At 68.8% G+C, this 27,845-nt stretch overlaps 2 protein-coding genes across 3 annotated transcripts; both read left to right on the forward strand.

The window, feature by feature from the left end:
- Positions 1 to 1,654: 1,654 nt before the first annotated feature.
- Positions 1,655 to 11,874, forward strand: FUT7 (fucosyltransferase 7). Of its 2 annotated transcripts, none has more exons than XM_021081229.1 (4): positions 1,655 to 3,955; positions 4,354 to 4,493; positions 4,580 to 6,746; positions 11,781 to 11,874. In XM_021081229.1, exons 2-3 carry the CDS (start codon positions 4,481 to 4,483, stop codon positions 5,593 to 5,595), a joined length of 1,029 nt encoding a protein of 342 aa, XP_020936888.1. In that variant the 5' UTR covers positions 1,655 to 3,955; positions 4,354 to 4,480; the 3' UTR covers positions 5,596 to 6,746; positions 11,781 to 11,874. The 2 variants fall into 2 exon arrangements, with proteins under 2 accessions (XP_020936888.1, XP_020936889.1); XM_021081230.1 differs by having other exon boundaries at positions 1,655 to 3,751.
- ABCA2 (ATP binding cassette subfamily A member 2) lies at positions 8,010 to 27,418 on the forward strand. The gene is given in 51 exon segments (XM_021081228.1): positions 8,010 to 8,152; positions 11,781 to 11,874; positions 12,175 to 12,177; positions 12,887 to 12,998; positions 13,079 to 13,242; positions 13,403 to 13,530; positions 13,669 to 13,779; positions 14,020 to 14,238; positions 14,621 to 14,988; positions 15,196 to 15,355; positions 16,172 to 16,300; positions 16,404 to 16,571; positions 16,640 to 16,736; positions 16,872 to 17,045; positions 17,113 to 17,215; positions 17,301 to 17,415; positions 17,591 to 17,781; positions 17,881 to 18,031; positions 18,108 to 18,312; positions 18,404 to 18,568; positions 18,667 to 18,847; positions 18,933 to 19,145; positions 19,265 to 19,317; positions 19,320 to 19,460; positions 19,544 to 19,726; positions 19,819 to 20,003; positions 20,252 to 20,372; positions 20,621 to 20,857; positions 20,945 to 21,028; positions 21,031 to 21,150; positions 21,446 to 21,548; positions 21,652 to 21,971; positions 22,059 to 22,272; positions 22,357 to 22,462; positions 22,560 to 22,671; positions 22,748 to 22,808; positions 22,886 to 23,060; positions 23,165 to 23,280; positions 23,363 to 23,510; positions 23,593 to 23,716; positions 23,827 to 23,959; positions 24,091 to 24,208; positions 24,322 to 24,500; positions 24,572 to 24,713; positions 24,787 to 24,921; positions 25,296 to 25,399; positions 25,481 to 25,573; positions 25,678 to 25,780; positions 25,910 to 26,047; positions 26,119 to 26,325; positions 26,702 to 27,418. Coding segments are annotated over 51 exon segments (7,308 nt in total). The 5' UTR covers positions 8,010 to 8,086; the 3' UTR covers positions 26,738 to 27,418.
- The last annotated feature ends 427 nt before the right edge of the window (positions 27,419 to 27,845 follow it).

Here is a 27,845-nt window from a genome sequence, read left to right on the forward strand (position 1 = left end):
TTGGGTTCAGAAGCCTCTCAGGGGAGTTCCCGTCGTGGCGCAGTGGAAACAAATCCAACTAGGAACCATGAGGTGGTGAGTTCAATCCCTGGCCCCGCTCAGTGGGTTAAAGGATCCAGGGTTGCTGTGAGCTGTGGTGTAGGTTGCAGAGGCGGCTCGGATCCTACGTTGCTGTGGCTCTGGCGTAGGCTGGCTGCTACAGCTCTGATTAGACCCCCAACCTGGGAACCTCCATATGCTGTGGGTGCAGCCCTAAAAGGACAAAAGCCGGAAGAAAAAAAAAAAAAAGTCTCCCAGTGATTTCTGGGGCGGGGGTCTGGACAGTGCTGGACCATGGCTGCTGGATGGACGGGGGCAGCCCCGAAGGGGAACACAAAGCCAGTTTGGGACAATTGGGTCCCCGAGGAGAGACAGGCGGGGCTGGGGGTAGGATTAGGCCTAATGGCTGAAGGCTAATGCCTGCAGCAGAGGCTTCTAGGGCTGACCCTGGGCCCGGGTCTTGGGCTGGCCTCCCGCAGAGAGCCTCCGTCTGTCTCCCTTGGGTGCACTGGTGTGGCGAGATGGGAGGGGCAGGTAGAGGGAGCTGGAGATGAGGCCAGGGTGATGGGCATCGTGTGTCCACTGTCTCTTAATCTGTGTCACGAGGGGGACAGCCAGGAAGAAAACGGGGGGGGGGCTCCCTCGAGAACAAAGGCTGTCAGGCGCCAGGGTGGGTCTGGCCCAGGCCAGTCTGCCTGCGGGCTGGACCCTGGGGTCCTGGCACTGACCTTTCCCACCTCGCGCTGGCTTGACCTGGGCAGAGCGGCCACCCCTCATGTCCCTGCTGACCCTCACCTCCTTCCAGACACCAGCGCCTGGGCAGCAGGGTCAGCGAGCGCCCAGCCCCAGGGGCCTGAGGGGAGCGAGGCCCAGAGCCTGGCTGCCCACCCGGCTGCCCGAGGCTTGGCTTGAGCAGAGCCGAGTCCATACACATGCCCAGAAGGCCCCCTGGTGGCCGTGCTCCGAGTTGCCTTGCTCCTGCGGGAGGGGAGTGAGGCGGTGGAGGGAGCTGGCCCAGCTTTACCGTCAACTGGAGGGCGGGGCAGGGGCTTCCGGGCGCCCCTTGGGGAAGGAGGGTGCACAGAGGCTGGAGGGGGCCAAGGGGCTGCAGGTTGGGGGTGCACCTGAGGGGGCAGCATGAGGGCAGGGCCAGGAGGCAGACACGGGGCCGCAGCCGCAGCCTCACATCCAGCCAGCCCCTCCCGCCCTCCTGACCTGCCCACCCTCCTTACCCTCCCGCCCAGGGCCGCGTCCTGCCCAGAGGGCGCCTCGGGACCCTGCATGCCACGACCCAATTGGCTGTTCTGTGCCCAAACCAGTGCCTCTGGGCTGCACCGGGGGTGGGAGGGTGGCACGCACGGTGGGGACTCAGGTTCCCGGACCAGCCCAGCCATCCAGGCTGGCAGGAGAGCTGGCACCTCCTCCTGGGGTCTGTGGCTGGGGGTTCCCACTTCCAGGCTCTGGGCTAGGGGGCCGCCGTGCTGCACAGTCTGTGCTCAGAGCAGCCTTACCACTGGGGTCTGTGCTGGGCAGAGGACACGGGCTGGGCACGCTGCCTTGGGCGCTGAGGCACAGGACCGTCTGGGGGCGGGGGGGTCTTCCTCTAGTGAGAACCAGCTGGGGTGGGGCTGCCAGAGGCCAGGCCTGCGGGAGTCTCAGGAGGGCTGGGGGCTCTGCCTGGGGTTGGGCCCAAGGACAGAGGCACGATCAGCCAGGCTGGGTGTTCATGGGTGGGGACCTGGGGCGGGGACAGGAAGGGCAGGACAGCCCCAGGGGAGCACACTGCACCCCAGGGCCTAGGAGGGGAAGGCGATTGTAGGAGTTGGGCCAAAATCAGGGGTTGGCTCTGTCTGGGCTCAGCTGGGGCCGATGGACGTCACAGAAACCAGATGAGTTGCGGGGACCCAGCCGCGCAGGGCCTGTGCCCCACTGCCTGGGGGTCGGCGCCCCTGTGCTCCCTTCCCCCGCCCAGGCTGCCAGCCCCCATCTCACTGCAGAGGCCACTGCAAGGGGATCTTCCTCTCTCGGGCCCGGGGAGTAGACAGCAGGGACCACGGGGACAGCTTGGGGACCCTTTCTCCGGGCATGGCCCTCTGGTTGCGGCTTCTTCCGCTGGTGCCACTGGGAGGCGGCCCCCGGAACAGCTGGCGCACTCAGCCCTGGGAGCGGAGCGCGTTCCTGGGTCCGAGATTCTCCCAGCTGCTGGGCAGGAGGTGGGTGCCCGCCTGGGTCCCAGAGGCTCCTAGGTCTCAGGTTGAGCTGCCAGGAGGCCCCACTCTCCTTTTGACTCAGACTCCCTTGCCACCTTCTTTTTCCTCTGAGAATCTCTCATTCTGACCCATCTCTGGCCCAAACCTCAGAGCCACGTCTCCTAGCCAGCAGGTTCCCGTGACTGGGGGCCCCCCACTGCCAACCTGAGTGGCAGGCATGTGAGAGGCCCAAGGAGCAGCAGACCCGAGGTGGGGCTTGGGGGGGGCCCTCCTTCAAGGTCCCCCAGGAAGGGAGCGGGCTGTGGGTGTGGGTGAGGCCTGTGGCAGGCCCCTGGCAACCTGGCAGTGCAAACAGGAAGGCAGAGGCCTGGCAGCCGGGAGCCAGGTCGTCAGCAGGCTGCGGTGGGATGGGTTCCTTCCTGCTCTCGGCCCTTGGGGTGCTGGTCTCAGGGCCCTCCTGCCGGGGAAGTGAGGCCAGGGTGGGACCAAAGGCCCAGGGCCACCGTGATGGGCTCCCTAAACATGGGGGTTCTGGAAAGGCAGGGCCTCATGCCGGTCATGGGGAGCCAGGCCCAGCTGCTGCAGCCGCGCATGGGGCCCAGCAGATGGTTTGCGACAGATCCCACCCCCCCCATGTTGCACAAGTCCTTGCCACAGCCCGGAGGTTATGCAGGGGGTGGGGGGCCTCAGAGGGGTCAACGCCTGCCCTCTGCTGGACTGCCTCTGCCCCAGCAGGGTCCTGCTGCCAGCTTGCTCGGTCCTGCCCCAGAGGCAGTCTGGTCCTCCCTGGGGGAGGGGTGGGAAGCCAGTTGAGCTGGAGGTGAGCAGGGCAGGGGTCCAGGGAGTGACGGGAGGCCCCCAGGACGGCGCAGGCAGCAGACCTGGCCCGTGGATCCCGGCTGCTTTTCCCCCCGGGACACCCAGCCCACGGCCTCCAAGAACCGGCCTGGCCTGAGGTCTCTAGGACACTGGCGCAAGGGCTGGGCCTTGCCCGGCTACGTCTGGCCACCGGAAAAGAAGCTGATGGCTGAGAGGGGGTGCGGGCCGGAACTCGGAGCAACGTGGCCACGCTGCCCTGCCGCGCGTCCAGCTCAGAAGAACCAGAGCAAAGGGGGAAGGAACTGGATCTCTGCACCTGGGCGCCTGGGCTGGCTGCGGCTGGGGAGGAGAGGGGCTCTGGACCCGAGCCCTCCTCTTCCTGGAGCGGATGCCCGCCCCTGCCCACGTCAGGGACACCGCGACTCCTTCCCTTTCCAGCCTGGAAAGCCCCCTCCCTGCCCCCACCCCACCCTGTGCTGTCAGACCTGGAAAAGAGACCTGGAGCCCCCAAGGGCTGCCTTCCCGCCCAAGTTCCTGCAGCTCTTCCAGCTGGCCAGGGCCGGTGCCCCCCGCCCCCCCCGGCCTGGGGCTCCTACGGACACGTGTCCTCGGATGGGGAAAATGGCACAGCAACCCACAGCCCACCCCACGGCCAGCCCCAGCCTGGCATCTGCCTGCTCTGCGTATGTACTGGGGCCTCGTGGGGTGTCCCCAGACCCAAGAACAGAACCCCCCTCTGAGAATCTGAGTTCTGTGACGAGTGTCCTAGAGGCGGGCTCGGGTGGTCCGATCAGAAGCAGCGGGAGAAACGTCAGCCTCTTGGCAAAGAGCTGAGCGCAGCATCTGTGGCAAGAGGGTCTGGGAGCCACAGCAGAACTCAGCGGGCGGTGAGCAGGGGAAGTGGGTGATGAAACAGCGCGGGTGGAGGTGGTGCCCGCCTGGGCTCAGGTGGCCTCCGAGGGGAGCATGCCCGCTCGCCACGGGCACCCCAGGCCTGGGCGGTGGGCTGTGGCTGGGTCCTTCTGGGGAGGGGGCCCCCTCCATTCAGGATGGCCTCCCCTCCTTCTGCCAGTGGGTCATCTCCAGGCCTTTTCAGAGGCCGGCAGGGGCGGAGGACTGGGTAATGGGACCCCCTCCTGTAGCCGCCTCTCCACAGCAGCCAGAAGACGGGGGCGGGGGGGCGTGGGTGAGGATGCTGACTGACGCCAAAGGTCACCTCGGGGTAGGGGTGGGGCTGTGCGGGGCGGGGCAGGAGCGGGAAGGTACCCGAGTTTCCTTTGTGCAGGGCAGATGAAAGGAGAGCGGTGCCAGGTGGTGCTGAGGGCGAGGGCACAGCCGTGATTTCGGGGCGGGCCGTGCAGCTGCAGCTGTGATTCGAAAACCTTCTCGGGTGACTGCCCTGGGGGCTGCAGATGCCCAATGCTGGTGAGTGGTCCTGGGAAGCGTGGGCTGGGAGGATGGGGCCCGCCGTGAGCCCGTGGAGACAGTCTCTCTTCCTGTGTCCTATGCAGTGCTCGGCCCCGCTCGGAGCTTTCGTGTTTTGGGGGCCCTGGCCGGAGCCGCCCTTCTGGTGGCCCTCGGGCTCCTGTGGCTGCTTGGGTCGGCCCTCCGGGGAGCTCCGGCGCCCCAGCCCACAATCACCATCCTCGTCTGGCACTGGCCCTTTGCCACTCAGCCCCCAGAGCTGTCCAGCGACACCTGCGCCCGCTATGGCGTGGTCCGCTGCCGCCTGACCACCGACCGCAGCCTGCTGGCCAGCGCCGACGCCGTGGTCTTCCACCACCGAGAGCTGCAGAGCCGGCGGGCCCGCCTGCCCCTGGCCCAGCGGCCACGCGGGCAGCCCTGGGTGTGGGCCTCCATGGAGTCGCCCAGCCACACCCGTGGCCTCGGCCGCCTCCGAGGCATCTTCAACTGGGTGCTGAGCTACCGGCGAGACTCAGACATCTTCGTGCCCTATGGCTGCCTGGAGCCCCGGGAGGGGACCGCACCGCCGCTGCCGGCCAAGAGCGGGGTGGCCGTCTGGGTGGTCAGCAACTTCCAGAGGCGGCAGCGGCGCGCACAGCTGTACCAGCAGCTGGCACCCCACCTGCCCGTGGACGTGTTCGGCCGCGCCAGCCGGCAGCCCCTGTGCGCCGACTGCCTGCTGCCCACCGTGGCCCAGTATCTCTTCTACCTGTCCTTCGAGAACTCCCAGCACCGAGACTACATCACCGAGAAGTTCTGGCAGAACGCGCTGGCGGCCGGCACCCTGCCGGTGGTGCTGGGGCCCCCGAGGGCCACCTACGAGGCCTTTGCCCCGCCCGATGCCTTCGTGCACGTGGACGACTTCGGCTCGGCTCGGGAGCTGGCCGCCTTCCTCACCAGCATGAACGAGAGCCACTACCGGCGCTACTTTGCCTGGCGAGAGCGACTCCAAGTGCGGCTGATTGGCGACTGGCGGGAGCGCTTCTGTGCCATCTGCACCCGCTACCCCCACCTGCCCCGTGGCCAGGTCTACCAGGACCTGGAGGGGTGGTTCCAGGCCTGAACTCTGCCAGCTGGAGGGGGCAGGGAAGGGTGGCTGGGGAGCTGGAGGTGTGGGTAGAAGGCTGGCTGTTGAAATCAAGCCACTGGCATCCGGCCCCCACAGGACACCATCAGGCTGACCTGGAGGCTGGGGTCGAGGCCAGGAAGCAAGGGTTAGGGAGGAGTGGGCCCGTCTGGGCAGGTTACCTGGAGGAGGAGTCTGGTGGGTGCCGGAGCCAGTACTTGGGGGCCGAGGTGAGAGCAGGGAGGGAGTAATGTGGGGTGCATGTTGCCGAGGCCCATGGAAGATGAGAGAGGCCACTGACCACCCCCCCCGACCTTGATGAAACCTTGGGCGGGTCAAGGCTGTCCTCAGATGGAGGCTGAGGCTGGTGGCAGGACCCTTGGGGCTGGGCACACGGCCTGGGCATGTGGTGGCAGAACCTGGGCCCCTGGCCTCTGTAGCCGAGGTCCCCTTGTCTGAGACGGGCAGGCTGGAGCCGGGGTCAGACCCGTGGGGCCCAGACCCGAGCGGGCCTTCCAGCTTGCTGGGCTTTTTGTAGCCTGCAGTCCCCTCAGGGCGGGGCGGAGTCAATAAAGAAACAAGGACAAGAAAGGCACGTGCTGAGTCTGCTTCCCTTTTCTGGACTGGATCTGGCCCGTTCCACCCCAGGCCTCTGCCTGCTCCTCCCAACCCATGCGAGGGCACCGCAGCTGAGAGCCCGGTTGGCCCCTGAAGGGCCGAGGTGGGTGCACCATGGCCAAAAGGTCAGAAATGCCTCTGGCTGGAAGGCACCACGTCTCGAAGGCCTTGGGATTTCATGCTTGGGCTGCAGGGGTGTCTGGGGTGTGACAAGGTCTGGTTTTTGATGTGCCATTCCCCTGACTGGTGGCTGGTGGCAGCCTGGCATCCAGGGGCACCAAGATTGCTGCTGTAGCCAGGGGAGCCCCTGTGGCAGGCTGCAGCCTGGTGGTGAGCCTCCGGGTGGCACTGACAGGGCTCCCGCAGCAGACTTGTTCCCGCCCCGGGCTGGGTGGGTGGCAGGTGGAGGCAGGAAGCTGCCCTGCCCTTGGCAGTGGCTTGTGGGAAAGGCCCACTACTGACTTCCGGCCCTGACCTAGCCCCGCTACACCGATCCTGACCGGGAGCAGGAAGTGTCCCCAGGCTGCAGGGTAGGGTGACCGTGGGATTGCGCCCCGCCCCTTTTCCTGGGGCAGCCCCTCCTCCCACTGCCAGGGGCTGGGAGGGAGTGGCGAGCTGCGGCCTGCCATTCCGCTGAGGGTGGGCCCTCTTTACTGACCCCAGACACTGGACACCACTGGGCCTGCCCTTCCCATTTGCAAGTGGGGAAACTGAAGCTGGGAGGAGCCATCCGAACTGCCCACCAGGCTCCGCTCCCTGCAGGGGTCGGCCTGCTCTCTGCGGCTCTCCCCTGGGAACCTGGGGGAATGGACCTTGTTAGCAAAGTGTCTCCAGCCGTGAGGCTCCAACAGGCACCAAACCACCTCCGTGGAACTCACTGGACCCCAAACTCACACATAAGAAAAAGGAGCCACTCGTAAAAGCGGCCGCTTCAGTCTCCCTGCGCACCAGGCCTGCCCAGCCCGCAGGGAGCAGTCGCCTGGGTCCCTTTCCCTCCTCTGGTGCCTTAGGAGCTGCAGCCCTGGCCGAGCCCGGTCAGGCCATCGTACCCCTTGGGTCACCAAGTGGCTCATTCACAAGGAACACAGGAAACCCTTTCATGGGTAGGACAGCCCTCCTGCAGCCCTTCTCGCCAGCACCTTGTTAACCTTTGAGGGGTGCAGGTCAGGCTGCATCCAGCTGGGCAGGAAATTTGACTCTTGAAGCCTTGAGAGCAGTGCGCATTGCAGAGGTGGCATCACCACCCACAACTGAATTCCCCCCCACCCTCGAGTGTGGGACCCCCCTCCTGCCCGGAAGTGCCCTGGGGACTGGGACCTGGCTCTTGGGTTCAGATGTAATTCCTGCCAGCAGCCCCTCTTGGAGGAGGTCAGGTGGAGCCGGCCTGGCCAGCTTGTGGGGGCCCAGCATCCCCTTAGGGCGCCCCCGGGAGAAGAACTGCAAGGGGATGGGGCGCGGGCGCGCTGGTCTGCTGCCCCTGGAAGAAGAGCGCCCCGGAAGGGGGCGAGTCAGGGTCACGGTTCAGACGTGGGCTCTGGTACGCGTCCCTTCCACGCCTGGTGACACGGGGCCACCGGGAAGTGTCTCACGGCGGGGTGGGGCTCCAGGAAGCGCGGGGACAGAGGGGACGGGGGTCCGGGCGGGCTCCGGGCGGCCCCTTTAAGCGGGGGCGGCGCAGGCCGGGTGCCGACGGGAGGGCGGGCGCCAGCGCCCGTCGCCGCGGCCGCCGGGGCGGAGCCAGCGCCGAACCGGCCCGGACGCCCGAGACCCCGCCCCGCGCGGGCGATGCCGAGCGGCGCGGCGGGCGGCGGGCGGCGGGGCGCGCAGAGCAGCGGCCGCGGCGCGGAGGCGGCCGGAGCGCGGCCCCGCCATGGGCTTCCTGCACCAGCTGCAGCTGCTGCTCTGGAAGAACGTGACGCTGAAGCGCCGGAGCCCGGTGAGCGACCTCGCGCGCCGCGGGCCTGCGGGAGCGGGAGGCTGCGCGCGTCCCGCGCGCGCGCGCGGCGAGCCCGGCCGGGCGCGCGCAGCCCCTCCCCGCCCGCCCCTCCCCCGCCCCTGCCCGCGCGCCGGCCTCCGGGAAGGGGGTCTCGGCAGAGCCCGGGCCGCCGCCCGCGACCGCTGACATTCGCGGTCCTCGGCTGAGTCATGGGGCGGGCGCCCTCCGCATCGCGCTCCCCGGGCCGGCCGCGGGGTGCGGGGTTGAAGGTGGCCCCAGGAGCCGGGGTCGCAGGAGGTCCAGCCTCCCCCGGGCAGAGGACCGGCTGGGGGACCCCATCCTGCTCAGAGGCTCTGTGGTCGCTGGGCCCAGCCCCCTTGGCGCCCCTGCAGGGACCATGTCCCTTCTGGAAAGGCACCACCCCTCTGTCCTTGGGCAGGCACCTCTCCTCCTCCTCCTCTGCACACCCACTGGCCTTCGCTCAGGTTTTCTCAGCCCTGGCGATGTCCTTGCTGTGCCAGCCTCGGCCAGCTCGGGTCCCTGCACCCTTCTGTCCTTTGGGTCCCTTCCTCCCTGAGGCCGATCCGCTCTTTGACCGCCCACCCACCCACCTCTGCCGACTGGGTCCTGCTGTGTGGACCTGTGACCGCCGGGCTCCCTGGCTCTCCGCCCTGAGCCTGGGGCAGCTCGGGGCCTCAGGGTGCAGGACACAGCAGCTGTCAGGGACAGAAGCCCTGGGGAGCGGCCGGGCTGGGGTGGTCTGGATGTCATCTTGCTGGCCATCACGGCTGTGGCCCCGGTAAGGGCAGGGGCATCGCCTGCCGGCCGGCCTGACTGCCTGCCTGGCAGCAGCACACGCGCACCCGAGAGGCCCGGGAGCCCCAGTTCCTGAATGGGCCCCGGTGATTTTTCCACGATAGGGCCCAGAGCAGGCTGGGGTCTGGGGATGGAGCCTGAGGTGGAGGCACCCCTTGCCCACCTGGCCCTGGGATCCCTGGGGCCGACCAGCTCCTACCTGCGCCCCCCCGGGAAGGGCTTCCAAGTACACGGGGAGAAACCCGAGTTTGCAGGCAGAGCAGGGTGGCCGTCGTCATCACGGCCTGGCAGGATTCCCCGGGGCACCTGGCCCTGGCAGGGAGCCAGGGTAGGGTACACTCCCTGCCCAGGGCGCCTGGGGCCAGCTGCTGCTGGGCCCCATGGATCAGGCCTGCAGCCTCAGGCCGCCTCTGGCGCAGCTCCCCCTACCTCAGGGTCACTGGGGACAGCAGGGTGGGACTCCGGGGAGGAAGGGGGACTGGGAGGTGGGCACGTGCTGGAGTCCGAGTTCTTGGCGGGAAGGAGCCCAGGGCCTGGGAGCAGGAGCCCCAGTGACGGCCCAGCATGCCCTTCTGTTGTCCCACTGCAGGCCCCTTCTGTTGTGTCAGAGGGAGAGGAGGTGAGGCCTGAGAATGGACCCCAAGGCTTAGGGAGGGGAGCAGTGCTTGGTAGATACCTGGCAAGCATGTGGCAGATGCCCACCGACCTACAGGTGGAAGTAGCCCCTGCGTGCTAGATCGGAGGCCCCCTTCCCGAAGCTCCCTGTGCCCACGCCCCACGGTGCTGCCAGGGCTGGTCAGGCACGTGGAGTCCTTGGCCCATGGCCACACACCCCAGAAATTCTTCCTCCAGGATGGCCGAGGCTGTGCGGGGCTTGGCTGTGGGCTGGGGCTGCCTAGATGTCAGGCCCTCCTGGGCCGGACCCGCGCTTTGCCCGGAGGGTCTCAGGCTTCAGAGCTGCACCCCTGGGCTTGGCTGGTAGAGGTTTTGCCCTGCGCGCGGGGTGCCCCGGGGAAAGCCTGGGCTGGAGGAGAGTAGGAACCCAGGGTCTGTGCCTCCATGTCGCCGTCCGTGAGTGTGGCCTGTGCCCTCTTAGCTGGACATGGGTCTACCTTGGGGCCACAAGCTGCTTCTGGGGGTGGGGGGACCAGATCCTTGTCACCAAGTGACCAGAGTGGGAGGGAGGCAGCCCCTCCATCCTCAGGCCTCACCTCCTCTCCCCCTGACACAACAGAAGGGGCCTGCAGTGGGACAACCTGGGGCACTGGGCTGGTCTCAAGGGACAGGGGTTTGACCTCTCCGTAGGCTGCCGGGTGGGGCAGCCAGGTGAGGCTGAACCTGCTCTGCCCGCCGTAACCAGATGCCCCTCTGGCCTCCCGCCCGCCGGCCAAGCAGGCCTCTTCTCCTGGCAGCTCGTGCATGGCTGTTGCTATAGCAATGAGGCGGCAGCGTGGCCCGTTGCTGCAGTTACGTGGTGGAGGTGCCCGGTGGTAGGGCCGGTGTGGGTGGAGCTGGCACTGTGGCGCTGACCCCTGCCTCCCGCATCGCCACTTGCACGCAGCCGTCCTCGCTCTGTGTGTGCGTGTGGCATGCGCCTGCCCCAGCCCTCTGGTGCCCACGGTACCTCCCTGGCTAGCCCTGGCTGTGTCCCTTCTCAGGAGGGGGTGGAGGCTGGCACGGGCTGGGGCGGGCATGGAGCGCAGACACTCGGCGGGGTGTCCAGGCCACAGAACGCTATTGTCAGAGCCCAGTCAACACAGCAGCAGCTGCCCCCACCCCGGGGGGGGCAGAGGGAGTGCCGCTGGGCGAGGGCTCTGCGGTCTGCTTTGGGGTGGGATGAGGCTGAGGGAACCGGGGGACTCCAAGAAGAGCTGGGTGGGGGTGGGAGTCAGGGCGCCCCCGGCTTGGGCAGGCAGCTCCCCTGAGGAGCAGCTGGCCTGAGGTCCTCGTCTCGCTCCTCCCTGCCTGAGCCGGGAGGTGGGGTGCGAATGGTGAGTCCTTCTGCTGTCCAGGGGAGACAGGGAGGCCCGGGCCCTGGGTCCCACTCCGAGCAGGTCCCCCCGGGACTCACCTCGATGTCCAGCCTGAGTGGCAGGAGCTGTCCTGGGAACACTGAGCCGAGGCCCCAGGCAGGGGGGCTGCCGTGCACACCTGAGCCCCCTGGGGGGAGGGGAGGGGGGGCCACGGCAGAAGGAGGTGCTGGTGCCCCGGGGACCAGGGGCTGTCAGAGCCCTGACCAGGTCTTTCTGTTGGCTCAGGACCCTGAGCGAAAGCCAGGCCTCTCTCGCCACCAGGCCTCAGGTCCCTAGGCCCTCGCGTGGGGGTGTCATGGCACCACAGCGGTGGGAGAAGGGCTGACCCTGGGGCGGCGTGGGAGCGGCAGCCCGTCCAGAGACTGCCTCCAGGATCTTGTCCAGGCCCCCCTGCAGGTGGCAGTGGAGAAGATGAGCTGGGCAGATGCGTGGCTCAGAGTGGACCACCTGCTGGTCCATCTCTCCCTGCCAGCCTTGAGTGTGGCAAGCGGACCCTGGGCTGGCGGGTGGGAGACCTGATTCGCTTGAACCAGATAACACTGACCCTCTCACGCTTCGCAAAAGTCCTGGAAGAAGGAGGCCGGGGTCTCTGTGGCCTTGGAGGGCCTGGGTTGACCTTCCGAGGTCTCCAGGGGAGCGCCTGGCGTCTGGGCCGGGCTGGCCCTGCTGGGAGGGTGTCTGCTAGGAGGGGGTTTGGGTTGGTCCTGCCCAGCCCTGGGCCATGGGTGGGAGGCCACGCTGCCCCGGGCAGGTGGCCTCACCCCGTCCGCCCTTTCCAGTGGGTCCTGGCCTTTGAGATTTGCATCCCTCTGGTGCTCTTCTTCATCCTGCTGGGGCTTCGGCAGAAGAAACCCACCATCTCCGTGAAGGAAGGTGAGGGTCCTCTGGGGCGGGGCGCCGCGGGGCGGGCGGGGCGGGACCGGGACAGGCAGCCCTCACGGCGTCACGCACGCGCGACCTGTGCGCGCATGGCGCACCAGCTCTCCGGGCTCCTCTGGGCGCAGACCGCGCGCCCGCTCCCCCGCGTGGTCCCCGGCCTCGCCTCCTGGCGGGGCCGGAGGACATGGCTGGCTGTGGTGGCCGTGAGTGGCCGCGGCCCCGTTTCTCACTGTTCTCCTCTGTTCTGTTTTGCCCTCCCCCGCATGGGCTCTTGTCCTCCCGGCCTGCATGCAGTCTGTAAGTGAGCGGCCGCCTCCTTGCTGGCCCGGGCGGCAGCCACAGGATGGCCCTGCAGGGCCACGTGGTGCGGCCTGAGCCCCCCCCCCACCCCCCCCCCCCCGCTTGCCTTAACAGTCTTTCCTGGCCCGCTGGGTCCTGCAGGGCCCCTGCCCGCCGTGGGGAACGGCGGGCTCTCGGCGGGGGATGGGTGGCGGGTGGGAGGGTGGAACCTCCTGGAACACGGTGGCTCCCGGGCCAGCGCCCAGGTGTCACCCTCTCGGGGTTGCCTGGCAAGGCTGGGGCGCCCAGCTGCTCTCCACCCAGGCCCTTGTGGGCTCCTGCAGTCACTCCACTAACCAGCTGGCCGAAGGTCAGAGGTCGCCATCCTGGGGCACCCCACGAGCTCCCCCGGGCTCTGCGGGCCAGGCTGCATCGCAGCTCTTGGGGAAGGTGGCAGAGCACCTTGGTCTGGACTGGCTGAGGGAAGAGGGACGTTCTGGGGGTTGTGGGGAAGGGATGGTGAGATGCCCTTTGACCTCTGACCTGCTGGGATCATTTGCACTAGACCTCTTGGCTCTGTTTCCTGTCTGCTGCCTGAGGCTGCTTTTCCTTCCTGACTTTCTTTAAATCTCTCTTCTCGGCCTCTGTCTCCCTCCCCCTTCTTGACTCCCCCCCCTGTCTGTCCCCCACCCCGCTCTGGGCCCTCTCACCGGCCCTGTCCCCCCAGCCTTCTACACGGCTGCGCCCCTCACCTCCGCCGGCATCCTGCCAGTCATGCAGTCGCTGTGCCCCGACGGCCAGCGGGACGAGTTCGGCTTCCTGCAGTATGCCAACTCCACGTGAGTGCCCCCGGGGATCCCGCCACCCCTCCCTGTCCCGGGGCCTGGCGACCTGCGGGTGACGTCCGGTGATGGTGCAGGGTCACTCAGCTGCTGGAGCGCCTCAACCGCGTGGTGGGTGAAGGCAACCTGTTTGACCCGGCGAGGCCCAGCCTGGGCTCGGAGCTGGAGGCGCTGCGCCAGCACCTGGAGGCCCTCGGCTCGGGCCCGGACGCCTGGGAGGGCCACTCGGACAGACCTGCAGGTGTGTCTCCGGGGGAGGGGGTCCCTGGGCTGGCGGGCAGTGGCTCGGTCACTTCTTGCCGGGGGCCTGCCTCTGGGCCTTGGGGGGGCTCTGCGGCTGGGCTCGGCTCTGGGGCGGTTCGGGGCACCCGCCCTTCAGCCCCATCCCTCTGCCTCTGCAGCGTCCTCCTTCTCTCTGAACTCGGGGGCCAGGGACCCACGAGAGCTCTGGCGTTTCCTGACACAGAACCTGTCGCTGCCTGACAGTGCAGCCCAGGCGCTCCTGGCTGCCCAGGTGGACCTGCCCGAGGTGAGGCGGGCCGCGTGTCGGTGGTGAGCGAGCGTCTGCCCTGGCCCCTCTGCTCTGCCTCCCCGCATTTTGGGTTGGGGTGAGGGCGATGCAGGGCTCTGGAGCCCCGGCCTCAGCCCTGACCCCCTTGTGCTCCAGGTCTATCGCCTGCTTTTTGGCCCTTCACCTGCCCTGGATGCCGGCGCAGGCCTGCCCAGGGATCAGGGGCCCTGGAGCCGCTTGGGTAGCAATCCCCTGTTCCGGACGGAGGTGAGGGGACTTCTGGTGCTGCCGGCTCCTGGGCAGGCGTTTCCGGGGTGAGGGAGGGTCTCTAGGCATTTGTGGCTGGGATGGGGAGGGGGAGGCAGGTGTGTTCCACTGTACCCCCCCACCGCAGAACCTGGCACAGTGGGTGGAGCAGGGTACGGCCGGAGGCCATCCCGGGCCAAGCCCTTGGTTTCCTCTTGCTTGGGGCTCCTTCTCACTGCATCCCCTGCACCCTGTCCCCAGGAGCTGCTGTTGGCCCCTACCCTCCTGGAGCAGCTCACGTGCACGCCAGGCTCCAGGGAGCTGGGCCAGATCCTCAGGGTGCCCCAGGGTCAGCAGATAGCGCTGCAGGGCTACCGGGACGCCGTCTGCAGAGGGCAGGCCGCAGCGCGTGCCCAGCGCTTTGCAGGGCTGGCTGCTGAACTCCGGAACCAACTGGATGTGGCCAAGATCACCCGGCAGGTGAGGCCCTGCCTGCCAGCTGGCCCACAGAGCTGCTGCCTGGGCTGGAGGAGGTGCCAGGCTCCGTGGCATCACAGGGGACTCCTGGGCCCGAGGCTGTGCTTGGTGTGCCTGGGGTTAGATGTCCTTCAGCTCCCACCAGGGCCACGCCTTGTGCCCCCTGCTCTGTCCACAGCCCTCGCTCCAGTCTGTGCTCCCAGCCCCGCCAGTGCTCCCTCTCCACACCCCGGGCTGCTCCCCTCCTCCCAGCCTGTGTCCTGTGTCCCTTGCCAGTGTCCTCCCCATGCCACCCCTGACCTCAGTCACGCACCTGCAGGCCAGCCGCCCGACCCTGTTCCCTTCCCTGGATCAGCGTTTCCCCACTTGCCCCGTTTCCCCTCAGCTGGGCCTGGATGCTGCCAACGGCTCCGCCCCCCAGCCGCGGCCGCCACCCCCACAGCGGTTGCAGGCGCTCCTGGAGGACCTGCTGGACGCCCAAAAGGTTCTCCAGGACGTGGATGTTCTTTCGGCCCTGGCCCTGCTGCTGCCTCAGGGCGCCTGCGCCGGCCGGGCTCCTGGGCCCCCAGGCAGCGGCCCTGGCGGGGCGGCCAATGGCACAGGGGCTGGAGGGGGCACAGGCTCCAACACCACGGCCGAAGAGGGTGCCCCATCCGCTGCAGCCCCAGCCTCCTCGGACGCGCTGCAGGGCCAGTGCTCTGCCTTCGTGCAGCTCTGGGCCGGCCTGCAGCCCATCCTGTGCGGCAACAACCGGTAGGTGGGTGGCAAGGTAAGGGCGGGGAGGGAGACAGATGGGGCGGGGCCTGACCCGAGGCCTGGTCCTGCCACCCTCTCCCTGGTCATGGTGCACCCCACTCCAATCGATGCCCGCCCCGCCTCTGAAGCCCCCGCCCCGCCCCGCCGATGCCCCGCCCCGCCGATGCCCCGCCCCTCCCTGAGGTCTCGCCCCGCCTGCCCCAGCACCATCGAGCCGGAGGCGCTGCGGAGGGGCAACATGAGCTCCCTGGGCTTCACGAGCAAGGAGCAGCGGAACCTGGGTCTGCTCGTGCACCTCATGACCAGCAACCCCAAGATCCTCTATGCGCCAGCGGGCTCTGAGGCGGATCGCGTCATTCTCAAGGTGCGCAAATCCGCTGCGTGGAGCGCTAAGGCTGCACGTGTCCTTTGGGGCAGGACCTGGAGGAGCTGGGCAGAGGGTTCTGCAGCCCCGGGACCCCTGAACAGGGGGCGGGCTCGGTAGAATTGTCATGGGAGGGCTGCAGCCCTGGCCCTCAAGCTCGACTCAGCTCTGGGGGTGGGGGGAACCTGTGGCCTGGTTCAGGGTGCAGGTGCACTGTGGGAGCTGCCTTGGGGTTGCCCTGGACGGCTGGTGTGGTGCCGGAACCTGGCCCGGCTGGGCATGGCCAGGGCTGGGCAGCGCTGGTGAGAATAGAGGAGGGGCAGAGCCGTTGGGCAAGATGCTCTGGAAACTGCTCAGAGTAGCAGCCCGAGGGCAAGATTGGGGCCTGTGCAGGCCAGGCTGCCCCTGGCCGTCCCAGGGTAGATGGAGCGAGTAGAAACCGAGACTGGAAATGGCCCAGGAAGGGGAGAGGCTATGGAGGGGGTTCTAGGATGAGCAGGGGGAACAAGGGCCATGTGTCAGGGCTGCTCAAGGGATGAGCAGAGGGGGCTCCCACATAGGAGCGGGCGAGGCACAGCTGGTGAGGTGGGGGTGGGGGGAACGGGAGGCCGTGTTGCCCTGGAGCTGGGGCACGGGGTTTTCCAGGGAGGCCTGAACAGGGAGGGCCTGGCGCTTCCAGCTGGGATCTGGCTTCGTTGTTGGTGGGGACTGGCGGGTGGCGGGCACCCAGCCACGGGGAGAGGCAAGGAGTGAGAGAGTCCGCGGGCTGGTGGGCATCCCTCCATGAGCCCCATGCTCTGCCCTCACCCTCTGCAGGCCAATGAGACCTTTGCGCTCGTAGGCAACGTGACGCACTACGCCCAGGTCTGGCTCAACATCTCGGCGGAGATCCGTGGCTACCTGGAGCAGGGCCGGCTGCAGCAACACCTGCACTGGCTGCAGCAGGTGCTGGGGGTGCGGGGCTGGGAGGGCGGTCGTGGCGCAGGGCCCCCTCAGGCCTGGGCGAGGCTGGCCCAGGCCTCCCTCTGGAGCTGGCCCCCTCCCGCAGTATGTGGCGGAGCTTCGGCTGCACCCCGAGGCCCTGAGCCTCTCGCCGGAGGAGCTGCCGCCGGCCCTGCGCCAGGACAACTTCTCACTGCCCAACGGCTCGGCCCTCCTGCAGCAGCTAGACACCATCGACAACGCGGCCTGCGGCTGGATCCAGTTCATGTCCAAGGTGGGTGGGCGGGCCCCTTGGGGCCCAGCTGGGGCCCAGAGTGGGCTCTGAGGACTGCCCTCCCCCAGGTGAGTGTGGACATCTTCAAGGGTTTTCCCGACGAGGAGAGCATCGTCAACTACACCCTCAACCAGGCCTACCAGGACAACGTCACCGTGTTCGCCAGTGAGCAGCCCCCTGGGCAGGTCCCCGCCCCGCTCCTGCCCCGAGTCCCTCCAGGCCCCACCCCCTTTCACCGGCCCGCCCTCGGCCCCGCCCCCGCCCCGCCCTTCTGCCGCCCTGACCCTGGTCCTGTTCCAGGCGTGATCTTCCAGACCCGTAAGGACGGCTCCCTGCCGCCCCACGTGCACTACAAGATCCGTCAGAACTCCAGCTTCACCGAGAAAACCAACGAGATCCGCCGGGCCTATTGGCGGCCGGGGCCCAACACCGGCGGCCGCTTCTACTTTCTGTACGGCTTCGTCTGGATCCAGGGTGAGGGCCGGCCCTGGGGCCGCGGGGGGCCGGGCGCGGCCTGCGCTGACCGCTGCCCGCTCCGCAGACATGATGGAGCGGGCCATCATCGACACCTTCGTGGGCCACGACGTGGTGGAGCCGGGCAACTACGTGCAGATGTTCCCCTACCCCTGCTACACGCGGGACGAGTGAGTGGGGGCCCGGCCGGGGGCGGGGCGCCGGGGGCGGGCAGCCCGAGCCCCGCCCTCAAGCCCCGCCCCGCCCCGCCCCCAGCTTCCTGTTTGTCATCGAGCACATGATGCCGCTCTGCATGGTGATCTCCTGGGTCTACACCGTGGCCATGACCATCCAGCACATTGTGGCCGAGAAGGAGCACCGGCTGAAGGAGGTGGGATCGGAACCCAGGAGAGGGCCGGAGGGCTGGAGGGGGGCGCGGGGGAAGGGACGGAGGCAGCTGTGGGCACCCTCCCTCCCTGGGCCTGGGCTGGCAGCGCCGGGGCTGGACGTTCCTTCCCGGGGCCCCTGTCCCGAGGCCTGGGGCCCGCCCGCCTGCCTGCCCGCAGGTGATGAAGACGATGGGCCTGAACAATGCGGTGCACTGGGTGGCCTGGTTCATCACGGGCTTCGTGCAGCTCTCCATCTCCGTGACGGCCCTCACCGCCATCCTCAAGTACGGCCAGGTCCTCATGCACAGCCACGTGCTCATCATCTGGCTCTTCCTGGCCGTCTACGCCGTGGCCACCATCATGTTCTGGTGAGCGAGTGCCGTGTGGCCGGCGGCAGGCTGGAGGGCGGGTGCATGGGGCCGAGCTTCTGTGCGGCGGGTGGCCCACCGTGCTGTCCCCCCCCCCAGCTTCCTGGTGTCCGTGCTGTACTCCAAGGCCAAGCTGGCCTCGGCCTGCGGCGGCATCATCTACTTCCTGAGCTACGTGCCCTACATGTACGTGGCCATCCGCGAGGAGGTGGCCCACGATAAGATCACCGCCTTCGAGAAGTGCATCGCGGTGAGGGTCCCGGGGGGCCGGCCGGGCTTGGGGGGTGTCCAGCCTCCTCTCCCCGCTGACCCCGCTGCCTCCCCAGTCCCTGATGTCCACGACAGCCTTCGGCCTGGGCTCCAAGTACTTCGCCCTGTACGAGGTGGCGGGCGTGGGCATCCAGTGGCACACGTTCAGCCAGTCGCCCGTGGAAGGGGACGACTTCAACCTGCTCCTGGCCGTCACCATGCTGGTGGTGGACGCAGCCGTCTACGGCGTGCTTACGTGGTACATCGAGGCCGTGCACCCAGGTACCAGGCCCTTTGGAGGGACAAGCGCGGGGAATGCTGTCTCCGGATGGCGACCCCGGGCCCTGGGTCAGCCTGCCCCTCTCCCCGGCAGGCATGTACGGGCTGCCCCGGCCCTGGTACTTCCCACTGCAGAAGTCCTACTGGCTGGGCAGTGGGCGGACGGAGGCGTGGGAGTGGAGCTGGCCGTGGGCTCGCGCCCCCCGCCTCAGCGTCATGGAGGAGGACCAGGCCTGTGCCATGGAGAGCCGCCGCTTGGGTGAGGCGGGTGCCAGGGCGGGGGCGGGGGCGGGGGGGGCCGGTCGCTGCGCTTCGGGGGCCTGAGGAAGCCCGGTGCTGCCCTTGGCCCCGGTGCAGAGGAGACGCGGGGCATGGAGGAGGAGCCCACCCACCTGCCGCTGGTGGTTTGCGTGGACAAGCTTACCAAGGTCTATAAGAACGACAAGAAGCTGGCCTTGAACAAGCTGAGCCTGAACCTCTACGAGAACCAGGTGGTGTCCTTCCTGGGCCACAACGGGGCCGGCAAGACCACCACCATGTGAGCGTCGGCGCCCCGGCCTGGGCCGGGCGGTTGGGAGGGCTCCCTGTGGTCAGCCGGAGCCTGACCCCGCCTCCCCACCCAGGTCCATCCTCACTGGCCTGTTCCCGCCGACGTCGGGCTCCGCCACCATCTACGGGCACGACATCCGCACGGAGATGGACGCCATCCGCCAGAACCTGGGCATGTGTCCCCAGCACAACGTGCTCTTTGACCGGCTCACGGTGGAGGAGCACCTCTGGTTCTACTCGCGGCTCAAGAGCGGGGCCCAGGAGGAGATCCGCAAGGAGATGGACAAGTGGGTGGGGCGGGGCCGGGCCGGGGCGGGGCGGCGAGGGGCGGGGCCGGGGGCGGGGTGGCACGCGCGCTCCCGCAGGCGCAGGCGCAGGCCGGGTCCCAGCCTCCGCCCCACGTCAGGATGATCGAGGACCTGGAACTGTCCAACAAGAGGCACTCGCTGGTGCAGACGCTGTCGGGGGCATGAAGCGCAAGCTGTCCGTGGCCATCGCCTTTGTGGGCGGCTCCCGCGCCATCATCCTGGACGAGCCCACGGCCGGCGTGGACCCCTACGCGCGCCGCGCCATTTGGGACCTCATCCTGAAGTACAAGCAAGGTGCGAGGGGCGCGGGCTGGGTGTGAGCGGCCCCTGCCCGGCCCCCCGCGGCCGCCCCCTGACTCCGGCCTCGGCTCCCCCAGGCCGCACCATCCTCCTGTCCACCCACCACATGGACGAGGCTGACCTGCTGGGCGACCGCATCGCCATCATCTCCCACGGGAAGCTCAAGTGCTGCGGCTCCCCGCTTTTTCTCAAGGGCGCCTACGGGGACGGCTACCGCCTCACGCTGGTCAAGCGGCCCGCCGAGCCCGGGGAGCCCCAAGGTCTGTGCTGAGGCTGCCTGCCCGGTAGCGCTTCCCCAGACCCGTGAGGTGCGGTCCCCGAGTGAAGCCCCCCTGGTCCCCTTCCCTCCTAGAGCCAGGGCTGACGTCCAGCCCCCCAGCTCGGGCCCAGCTGAGCAGCTGCTCGGAGCCCCAGGTGTCCCAGTTCATCCGCAAGCACGTGGCCTCCTGCCTGCTGGTCTCGGACACTAGCACGGAGCTCTCCTACGTGCTGCCCAGCGAGGCCGCCAAGAAGGGGGCCTTCGAGCGCCTCTTTCAGGTGAGGGGGTGCGGCGGGGCCTGGGAACGCGCTGGGACCAGAGGAGGCGGTGGCGCTCGGGGGGAGAGGTCAGCGTAGGAGGTGGGGCCCCAAGGAGGTGTGTTCAGCACAGGAGGTGGGGCTGGCGGGGGAGGCAGGACTCGGGTAGGACGCAGGGGCGGGGCCCGTGGAGGAGGCGGGGCGGGGGTGGGTTGGGGGACCCATGCTTTGGCCCAAGCTCAGGGGGACCTCACGAGGCATGTTCGTAGCACCTGGAGCGCAGTCTGGACGCTCTGCACCTGAGCAGCTTCGGGCTGATGGACTCGACCCTGGAGGAGGTGTTCCTTAAGGTGTCGGAGGAGGACCCGTCGCTGGAGAACAGTGAGGCAGGTGAGTGGCCCTGGAGCTGCTGACCGGCCCTGCCCCACCCCTTCTCCACCAGGTCTGAACTTGGCCTTGGGGCTGCTCTCTCCTCCCCAGTCTCTGGGGGTGGGAACAAGAAGCCTGGACCCCCCAGTGTCAGTCTGGGGCTGGGGCCCGGGGGGTGCGTGGGTGTGGGGGCTGGGGTTCCCGACAGGCCTGCAGGTGGCAGGCAGCCCCGAGCTCCCGCCCCCTTCCCTGGCCCTCTCCCTCCGCAGACGTGAAAGAGTCCAGGAAGGACGTGCTGCCCGGGGCCGAGGACTCCTTGCCGAGGGAGGCTCATGCTGGCAACCTGGCCCGGTGCGCAGAGCTGACCCAGTCCCAGGCATCACTGCAGTCTGCGTCCTCCGTGGGCTCTGCCCGTGGTGACGAGGGAGCTGGCTACACGGACATCTACGGCGACTATCGGCCCCTCTTTGACAACTCGCAGGACCCTGACAATGTCAGCTTGCAAGGTGGGCGGCGGCGGCTGGGTAGGGCCGCGGAGGGTCTGCCTCGGAGGGTGGGGTGAGCACCTGCTCAGCCCCCACCTCCCTGCGCAGAGGCCGAGGCGGAAGCCCTCACGCAGGTCGGCCAGGGCAGCCGCAAGCTGGAGGGCTGGTGGCTGAAGATGCGTCAGTTCCACGGCTCTTGGTGAAGCGCTTCCACTGTGCCCGGCGCAACTCCAAGGCGCTGTCTTCTCAGATCCTGCTCCCTGCTTTCTTTGTCTGCGTGGCTATGACCGTAGCTCTCTCTGTCCCAGAGATCGGTATGGCTGCCTGGCCAGGGCCTGGGGACGCCATCACAGGCCAGCATCCCCCGCCCCCCCCCGCGCCCAGTGGTTCTGGGGCTCCGCCCAGCTCCTGAGTTGCTTGGGGGACCCCACCTGCCCTGGGCGCTGTGCCCGAGACTGCTGGGCACATTCTAGGGCTCCGCTGGGATTCATGGATTCTGGGGTGGACCCCAAGCTTGGGCCCTATGGGTGTTGGGAGGAGGGGACCTCGGCCTGAGGGATGCGGGAGGGCCATCAGAACCTGCTCAGGCTTCCCTGTGCATCTGGCCAGGTGACCTGCCCCCACTGGTCCTGTCACCCTCTCAGTACCACAACTACACCCAGCCCCGCGGCAACTTCATCCCTTATGCCAATGAGGAGCGCCGGGAGTACCGGTGAGGCTGTTGGTGGGGTAGCCGCGGCGGGGCGGGTGCTGGGGTGAGAGCTGGGAGGGGTGGGCCCTGCCCCCAAACCCGGACTCCTGCTGTGCGTTCCCAGATTGCGGCTGTCCCCCGACGCCAGCCCCCAGCAGCTGGTGAGCACGTTCCGGCTGCCATCGGGCGTGGGCGCCACCTGCGTGCTCAAGTCTCCCGCCAATGGCTCGCTGGGGCCCACGCTGAACCTGAGCAGCGGTGAGTCGCGCCTGCTGGCTGCGCGGTACTTTGACGGCATGTGCCTGGAGTCCTTCACGCAGGGGCTGCCGCTGTCCAACTTCGTGCCACCCCCACCCTCGCCCGCCCCGTCTGACTCTCCCATGTCCCTGGACGAGGACCCGCTGCAGGCCTGGAACGCCTCCTTGCCGCCCACCTCTGGACCAGGTACTGGCTCCTGGATTCCTGGGACAGCCTGGGACTTGGGTGGCACGGGCCAGCTGACTGTGCCCGCTATGCCCGCTGTGCCCACAGAGAATTGGACGTCGGCACCCTCCCTGCCGCGCCTGGTGCGGGAACCCGTCCGCTGCACCTGCTCCGGACAGGGCACTGGCTTCTCCTGCCCGGGCGGCGTGGGCGGGCACCCGCCCCAGATGCGGGTGGTCACGGGCGACATCCTGACCGACATCACCGGCCACAACGTGTCCGAGTACTTGCTCTTCACCTCCGACCGCTTCCGGCTGCACCGGTGAGCCAGGCGGGGGGCGCAGCGGCCCAGGGCCAGGGGCCAGCACCGCGACCCTGCCTCACCGCTCCTCGCCTCGCCTCCCAGGTACGGGGCCATCACCTTCGGGAACGTCCTGAAGTCCATCCCAGCCTCGTTTGGCGCCCGGGCCCCGGCCATGGTGCGGAAGATCGCGGTGCGCCGGGCCGCCCAGGTGAGCGCCGCTCGGCCCCGGGCCCAGCCGCGTGTCCGGCCCCTGCCCGGGGTCTGCAGGCCCACGGGCCCCTGGGCCTCTCTCTGCCCCGCTGCAGGTTCACTACAACAACAAGGGCTACCACAGCATGCCCACCTACCTCAACAGACTCAACAACGCCATCCTGCGCGCCAACCTGCCCAAGAGCAAGGGCAACCCCGCGGCCTATGGTGAGCTGGGCGGCCAGGCGGGGCGGGCGGGGCGGGCGCAGAGCAAGCCCCTGAGGCTGCTGTCCCTGTGCCGCAGGCATCACCGTCACCAACCACCCCATGAACAAGACAAGTGCCAGCCTCTCCCTGGATTACCTGTAGGTGGTGGGGGCGGGAGGGGAGGGTAAGGCCGTGGACGGCGTGCGGGTGGGGCTGAGCGCCACCTCGCCCCCAGGCTGCAGGGCACGGACGTGGTCATTGCCATCTTCATCATCGTGGCCATGTCCTTCGTGCCGGCCAGCTTCGTGGTCTTCCTGGTGGCCGAGAAGTCCACCAAGGCCAAGCACCTGCAGTTCGTCAGCGGCTGCAACCCCGTCATCTACTGGCTGGCCAACTACGTGTGGGACATGGTGTGCCCCCCCGCCCCCTGCCCCCCCCGGCCCTCAGTCGTCCCCCCACCCACCCCCGGCCTCGTCCCTGCCCAGGCCCCTCACCGGCCCCCCTGCTCTGGTAGCTCAACTACCTGGTCCCGGCCACCTGCTGCGTCATCATCCTGTTCGTGTTTGACTTGCCGGCCTACACGTCACCCACCAACTTCCCCGCCGTGCTGTCCCTCTTCCTGCTCTACGGGTAAGGGGAGTGGGGGCTGGGGGTGGGCGCGGGGCAGCGCGGGCTGCCCCGTGACCGCCGCCGCCGCCGCTGCCGCCTGCAGGTGGTCCATCACCCCCATCATGTACCCGGCCTCCTTCTGGTTCGAGGTCCCCAGCTCGGCCTATGTGTTTCTCATCGTCATCAACCTCTTCATTGGCATCACGGCCACCGTGGCCACCTTCCTGCTGCAGCTCTTTGAGCACGACAAGGTCGGGGAGGTGCCGGGGCGGCGGGCCGGGGTGCCGCGGCGGCGGGGCGCAGGCTGTGTGGTGACCCCGGTGGCCTCCCCAGGACCTGAAGGTCGTCAACAGCTACCTGAAAAGCTGCTTCCTCATCTTCCCCAACTACAACCTGGGCCACGGGCTGATGGAGATGGCCTACAACGAGTACATCAACGAGTACTACGCCAAGATCGGTGAGGCCGGCCGGCGCGGCGCGGCCCGAGCCCTGGGTGGGGGCGGTGGGCGTGCCCGGCTCCGGAACCCTGGGAGGCCCAGGCTGAGCCCCGGGCCCGCTGCCCCGCAGGCCAGTTTGACAAGATGAAGTCCCCGTTCGAGTGGGACATTGTCACCAGGGGGCTGGTGGCCATGACCGTCGAGGGCTTCGTGGGCTTCCTCCTCACCATCATGTGCCAGTACAACTTCCTGCGGCAGCCGCAGTGAGTGGGGAGCCCGGGCAGCACGGGGCGGGGGTCAAGGCCGGCCGCCGCCCACCTTCCCGCCGGGGCCAGATGGGGGGCGCTGGGTGACGGGCGGGGCCCGGCCGGGCGTTGCTCGCCCTGTCCCCCAGGCGCCTGCCAGTGTCGACGAAGCCCGTGGAGGACGACGTGGACGTGGCCAGCGAGCGGCAGCGTGTGCTGCGGGGGGATGCCGATAATGACATGGTCAAGATTGAGAACTTGACCAAGGTGGGCCCTTGGCAGGTTGGGGCATTGGGGGTGGCGCCCAGATGGGAGCCCGACAGGACAGCCAGCCTGCCTGCCCCACCGAGCCTGAGCGGCAGCCCCCGCGCTTCCGCCAGGTGTACAAGTCGCGGAAGATCGGCCGCATCCTGGCCGTGGACCGTCTGTGCCTGGGCGTGCGCCCCGGCGAGTGCTTCGGCCTCCTGGGCGTCAACGGCGCGGGCAAGACCAGCACCTTCAAGATGCTGACGGGTGACGAGAGCACGACGGGGGGCGAGGCCTTCGTCAACGGGCACAGGTGCGGGCAGGCGGGTGCCTGGGAGAGCAGGGCCGCTGCGGGGACCGGTGCTGATGGCCCTGTGTCCCCAGCGTGCTCAAGGAGCTGCTTCAGGTGCAGCAGAGCCTCGGGTACTGCCCGCAGTTCGACGCCCTGTTTGACGAGCTCACGGCCCGGGAGCACCTGCAGCTGTACACACGGCTGCGTGGTATCCCCTGGAAGGACGAGGCCCGGGTGAGGGTCGCCCAGGGGATGGGGGAGGGGCCGGTGAGGAGGGTGTGCCCCTGACGTCCGCTCTGGCTCCCAGGTGGTGAAGTGGGCCCTGGAGAAGCTGGAGCTGACCAAGTACGCCGACAAGCCCGCCGGGACCTACAGCGGGGGCAACAAGCGAAAGCTGTCGACAGCTATTGCTCTCATCGGGTACCCCGCCTTCATCTTCCTGGTGAGCTGGGGGGCGAGACGGGGTCGGGTACCCCGCCTTCATCTTCCGGGTGAGCTGGGGGGCGAGACGGGGTCGGGTACCCCGCCTTCATCTTCCGGGTGAGCTGGGGGGCGAGACGGGGTCGGGTACCCCGCCTTCATCTTCTGGGTGAGCTGGGGGGCGAGACGGGGTCGGGTACCCCGCCTTCATCTTCCGGGTGAGCTGGGGGGCGAGACGGGGTCGGGTACCCCGCCTTCATCTTCCCGGTGAGCTGGGGGGCGAGACGGGGTCGGGTACCCCACCTTCATCTTCTGGGTGAGCCTGGGGCAGGAAGCAGCTGGTGGCACCAGCTAGGGTGACTGGGGCGCAGCAGCTGAGCCTGGCGCCACCCCCAGGACGAGCCCACCACGGGCATGGACCCCAAGGCCCGGCGCTTCCTCTGGAACCTCATCTTGGACCTCATCAAGACCGGGCGTTCAGTGGTGCTGACATCGCACAGGTCTGCCCCCCCCCCCCCCGCCGCCCTGGCAGCCACCCCACTCCACCCCGCCCCGTGCCAGCCTGTGCATCTCCCTGGCAGCATGGAGGAGTGTGAGGCGCTGTGCACGCGCCTGGCCATCATGGTGAACGGGCGCCTGCGCTGTCTGGGCAGCATCCAGCACCTGAAGAACCGGTGAGCGGCGGGGGGCGGCGGCGGGGGGCGGGGGGCTGGGGCTGCAGCAGGAGGAGGCTGCGCCCCCCTGCGGCTGGGGCCGGGGCCATGGGCCTGTCGCACAGGTTCGGGGACGGCTACATGATCACGGTGAGGACCAAGAGCAGCCAGAACGTGAAGGACGTGGTGCGGTTCTTCAACAGGAACTTCCCGGAGGCCGTGCTCAAGGTGGGCGGGTCCTTGGGGCTGGGGGCGGGCCCTGGGGGCGGGGGCGGGGCCCTGGGGCGGGGCGCCGGGCGCTGGGGCGGGGGGCGGGGCGCGCCCGGAGCGGCCTCTGACCTCGACGCCCGCCCCCAGGAGCGGCACCACACGAAGGTGCAGTACCAGCTCAAGTCGGAGCACATCTCGCTGGCGCAGGTGTTCAGCAAGATGGAGCAGGTGGTGGGCGTGCTGGGCATCGAGGACTACTCGGTCAGCCAGACCACCCTGGACAACGTGAGTGCCCTGGGCGGCGGCCGCCAGGCCCCCTGGGCCGGCCCGCCCACCCACCTGCCCCTGCCCACCAGGTGTTCGTGAACTTTGCCAAGAAACAGAGCGACAACCTGGAGCAGCAGGAGACAGAGCCGCCCTCGGCCCTGCAGTCCCCCCTGGGCCGCCTGCTCAGCCTGTTCCGGCCGCGGCCCACCCCCACCGAGCTGCGCGCGCTCGTGGCCGATGAGCCCGAGGACCTGGACACGGAGGATGAGGGTCTCATCAGCTTCGAGGAGGAGCGGGTGAGGGGCCTGAGGGGCAGGACAGCCAGGTGGCTGCAGGCTGCAGGCCGGGGAGGGGCTGGAGCATGTGGCCTGGGGACCCCGGATCCTGAGCTCACGGGGACAGAGGGCCCACTGGAGGCTCAGGATTAGAAAGGACGTGGGAGGCCAGGGCACAGGCCGAGGAGACAGAGCCGCAGCCGACCCTGGGTTCAGAGACGGGCAGGTGGGGGAGCAGAGCCTGGGGACAGCAGCCACCAGACCAGCAGAGAGGCCAGGGGGGTGGGGGCCTCACCACGCGCAGAACTCGTGGAGCCGGCGTGCAGCCCCCGTCCTGGGGTGGGGGTCGCGGGGCGGGCGGTGGGCGCCCGAGCGAGGCCTCTCCGCTGTCCTCCAGGCCCAGCTCTCCTTCAACACGGACACGCTGTGCTGAGCGCAGGAGCCGGATCGAGGACAGGCCGTGGGAACGGAAGCCGGGCGGCGGCCGAGGTCCCACCCTGTGCCCCCAGTGCCCCCCTGCCAGGCCCTGGAGTGGGAGGTCCAGGACCAGGGGCTTAACGCTCCACCAGCCCCCACCCGCTCTCGGCCTCTGCGCCGCCCTCCCTCATTGTGCCAAAGGCGGCCCGGCCCCGGGCTGCACGCACCCTCGCCCTGCTCTGCCTTAAAGCCTTGGGGTCTGGCCGGCCCCTCGCCTCTGCCCCTGCCCAGCTCTGCCACCACCCCTAGGTGCCGCCCAGCCCTCTCCGAACAGGGCCTGGCCTCTGGAACCGGTTCCCCTCTCACACAGAGTTTGGACGGTGGCGGCGCCGGCCCGGGGCTGAGGGGGGTGGGTTAGGGCCCCCCCAAGGCGCCTATTTATTTTGCTTGAGGAAGAGGCTCCCTCACCCTCTGCTTTCCCGCAGGGAGGCCGCCGTCCGGGACGGGGAGGGGGCTGCCCCGAGGCTGCGGGCCGGGTCGCAGGACTGGAGAAGCTGGCCCCCCTGGCCAGACCCCCTCCCCACCCCTCCAGCTACGGTTGCCCTCCCGCCCAGCTTGGCCCCCTGCCCGACCGCCCGGGAGCCGGACCTGTACAGAGCGCACAGATGTTTGTTTTCAATAAATAAACAAAAAGCCTGTGAGCCTGCATGTGAGGGGTGGGCTGTGGGGCGATGGCACAGCCCCGGCTCCGCAGGCAGCAGGCTCGGGGGCGGGGGGGCCTGGAGGAGGGGTGGCCTCCTCTCCCCTCACGGTCCTCCGCTCCGTCTAGAACAGAGCCACTGCGACGTTGCTGGGAGGGGCTCAGGAAAGAGGTTTCCAGCACGGGAATAAGGCCGAGGCCAGCAGCCCCGGGACCTCGGCCGAGCCTGCCCCGCAGCGACCCGGAGGCGAGCAGGGTGGGCAGCCCCCAAGTGCCTCCCCCACCCCCACCCTGGGACTGCTCTGTGGACGGGGTGGGGGTGGCGGGAGGGTTAAGCACCGCCCAAGTGGCCAGGTGAGTTGTGGTCCAGTTACAGCTGGTGACCACGACCTTCTCACATCTTTTAAAAACATTTTGAAAATGC

This window comes from Sus scrofa, unplaced genomic scaffold (assembly GCF_000003025.6).
Source record: "Sus scrofa isolate TJ Tabasco breed Duroc unplaced genomic scaffold, Sscrofa11.1 Contig1206, whole genome shotgun sequence".
NCBI lineage: Eukaryota > Metazoa > Chordata > Mammalia > Artiodactyla > Suidae > Sus > Sus scrofa.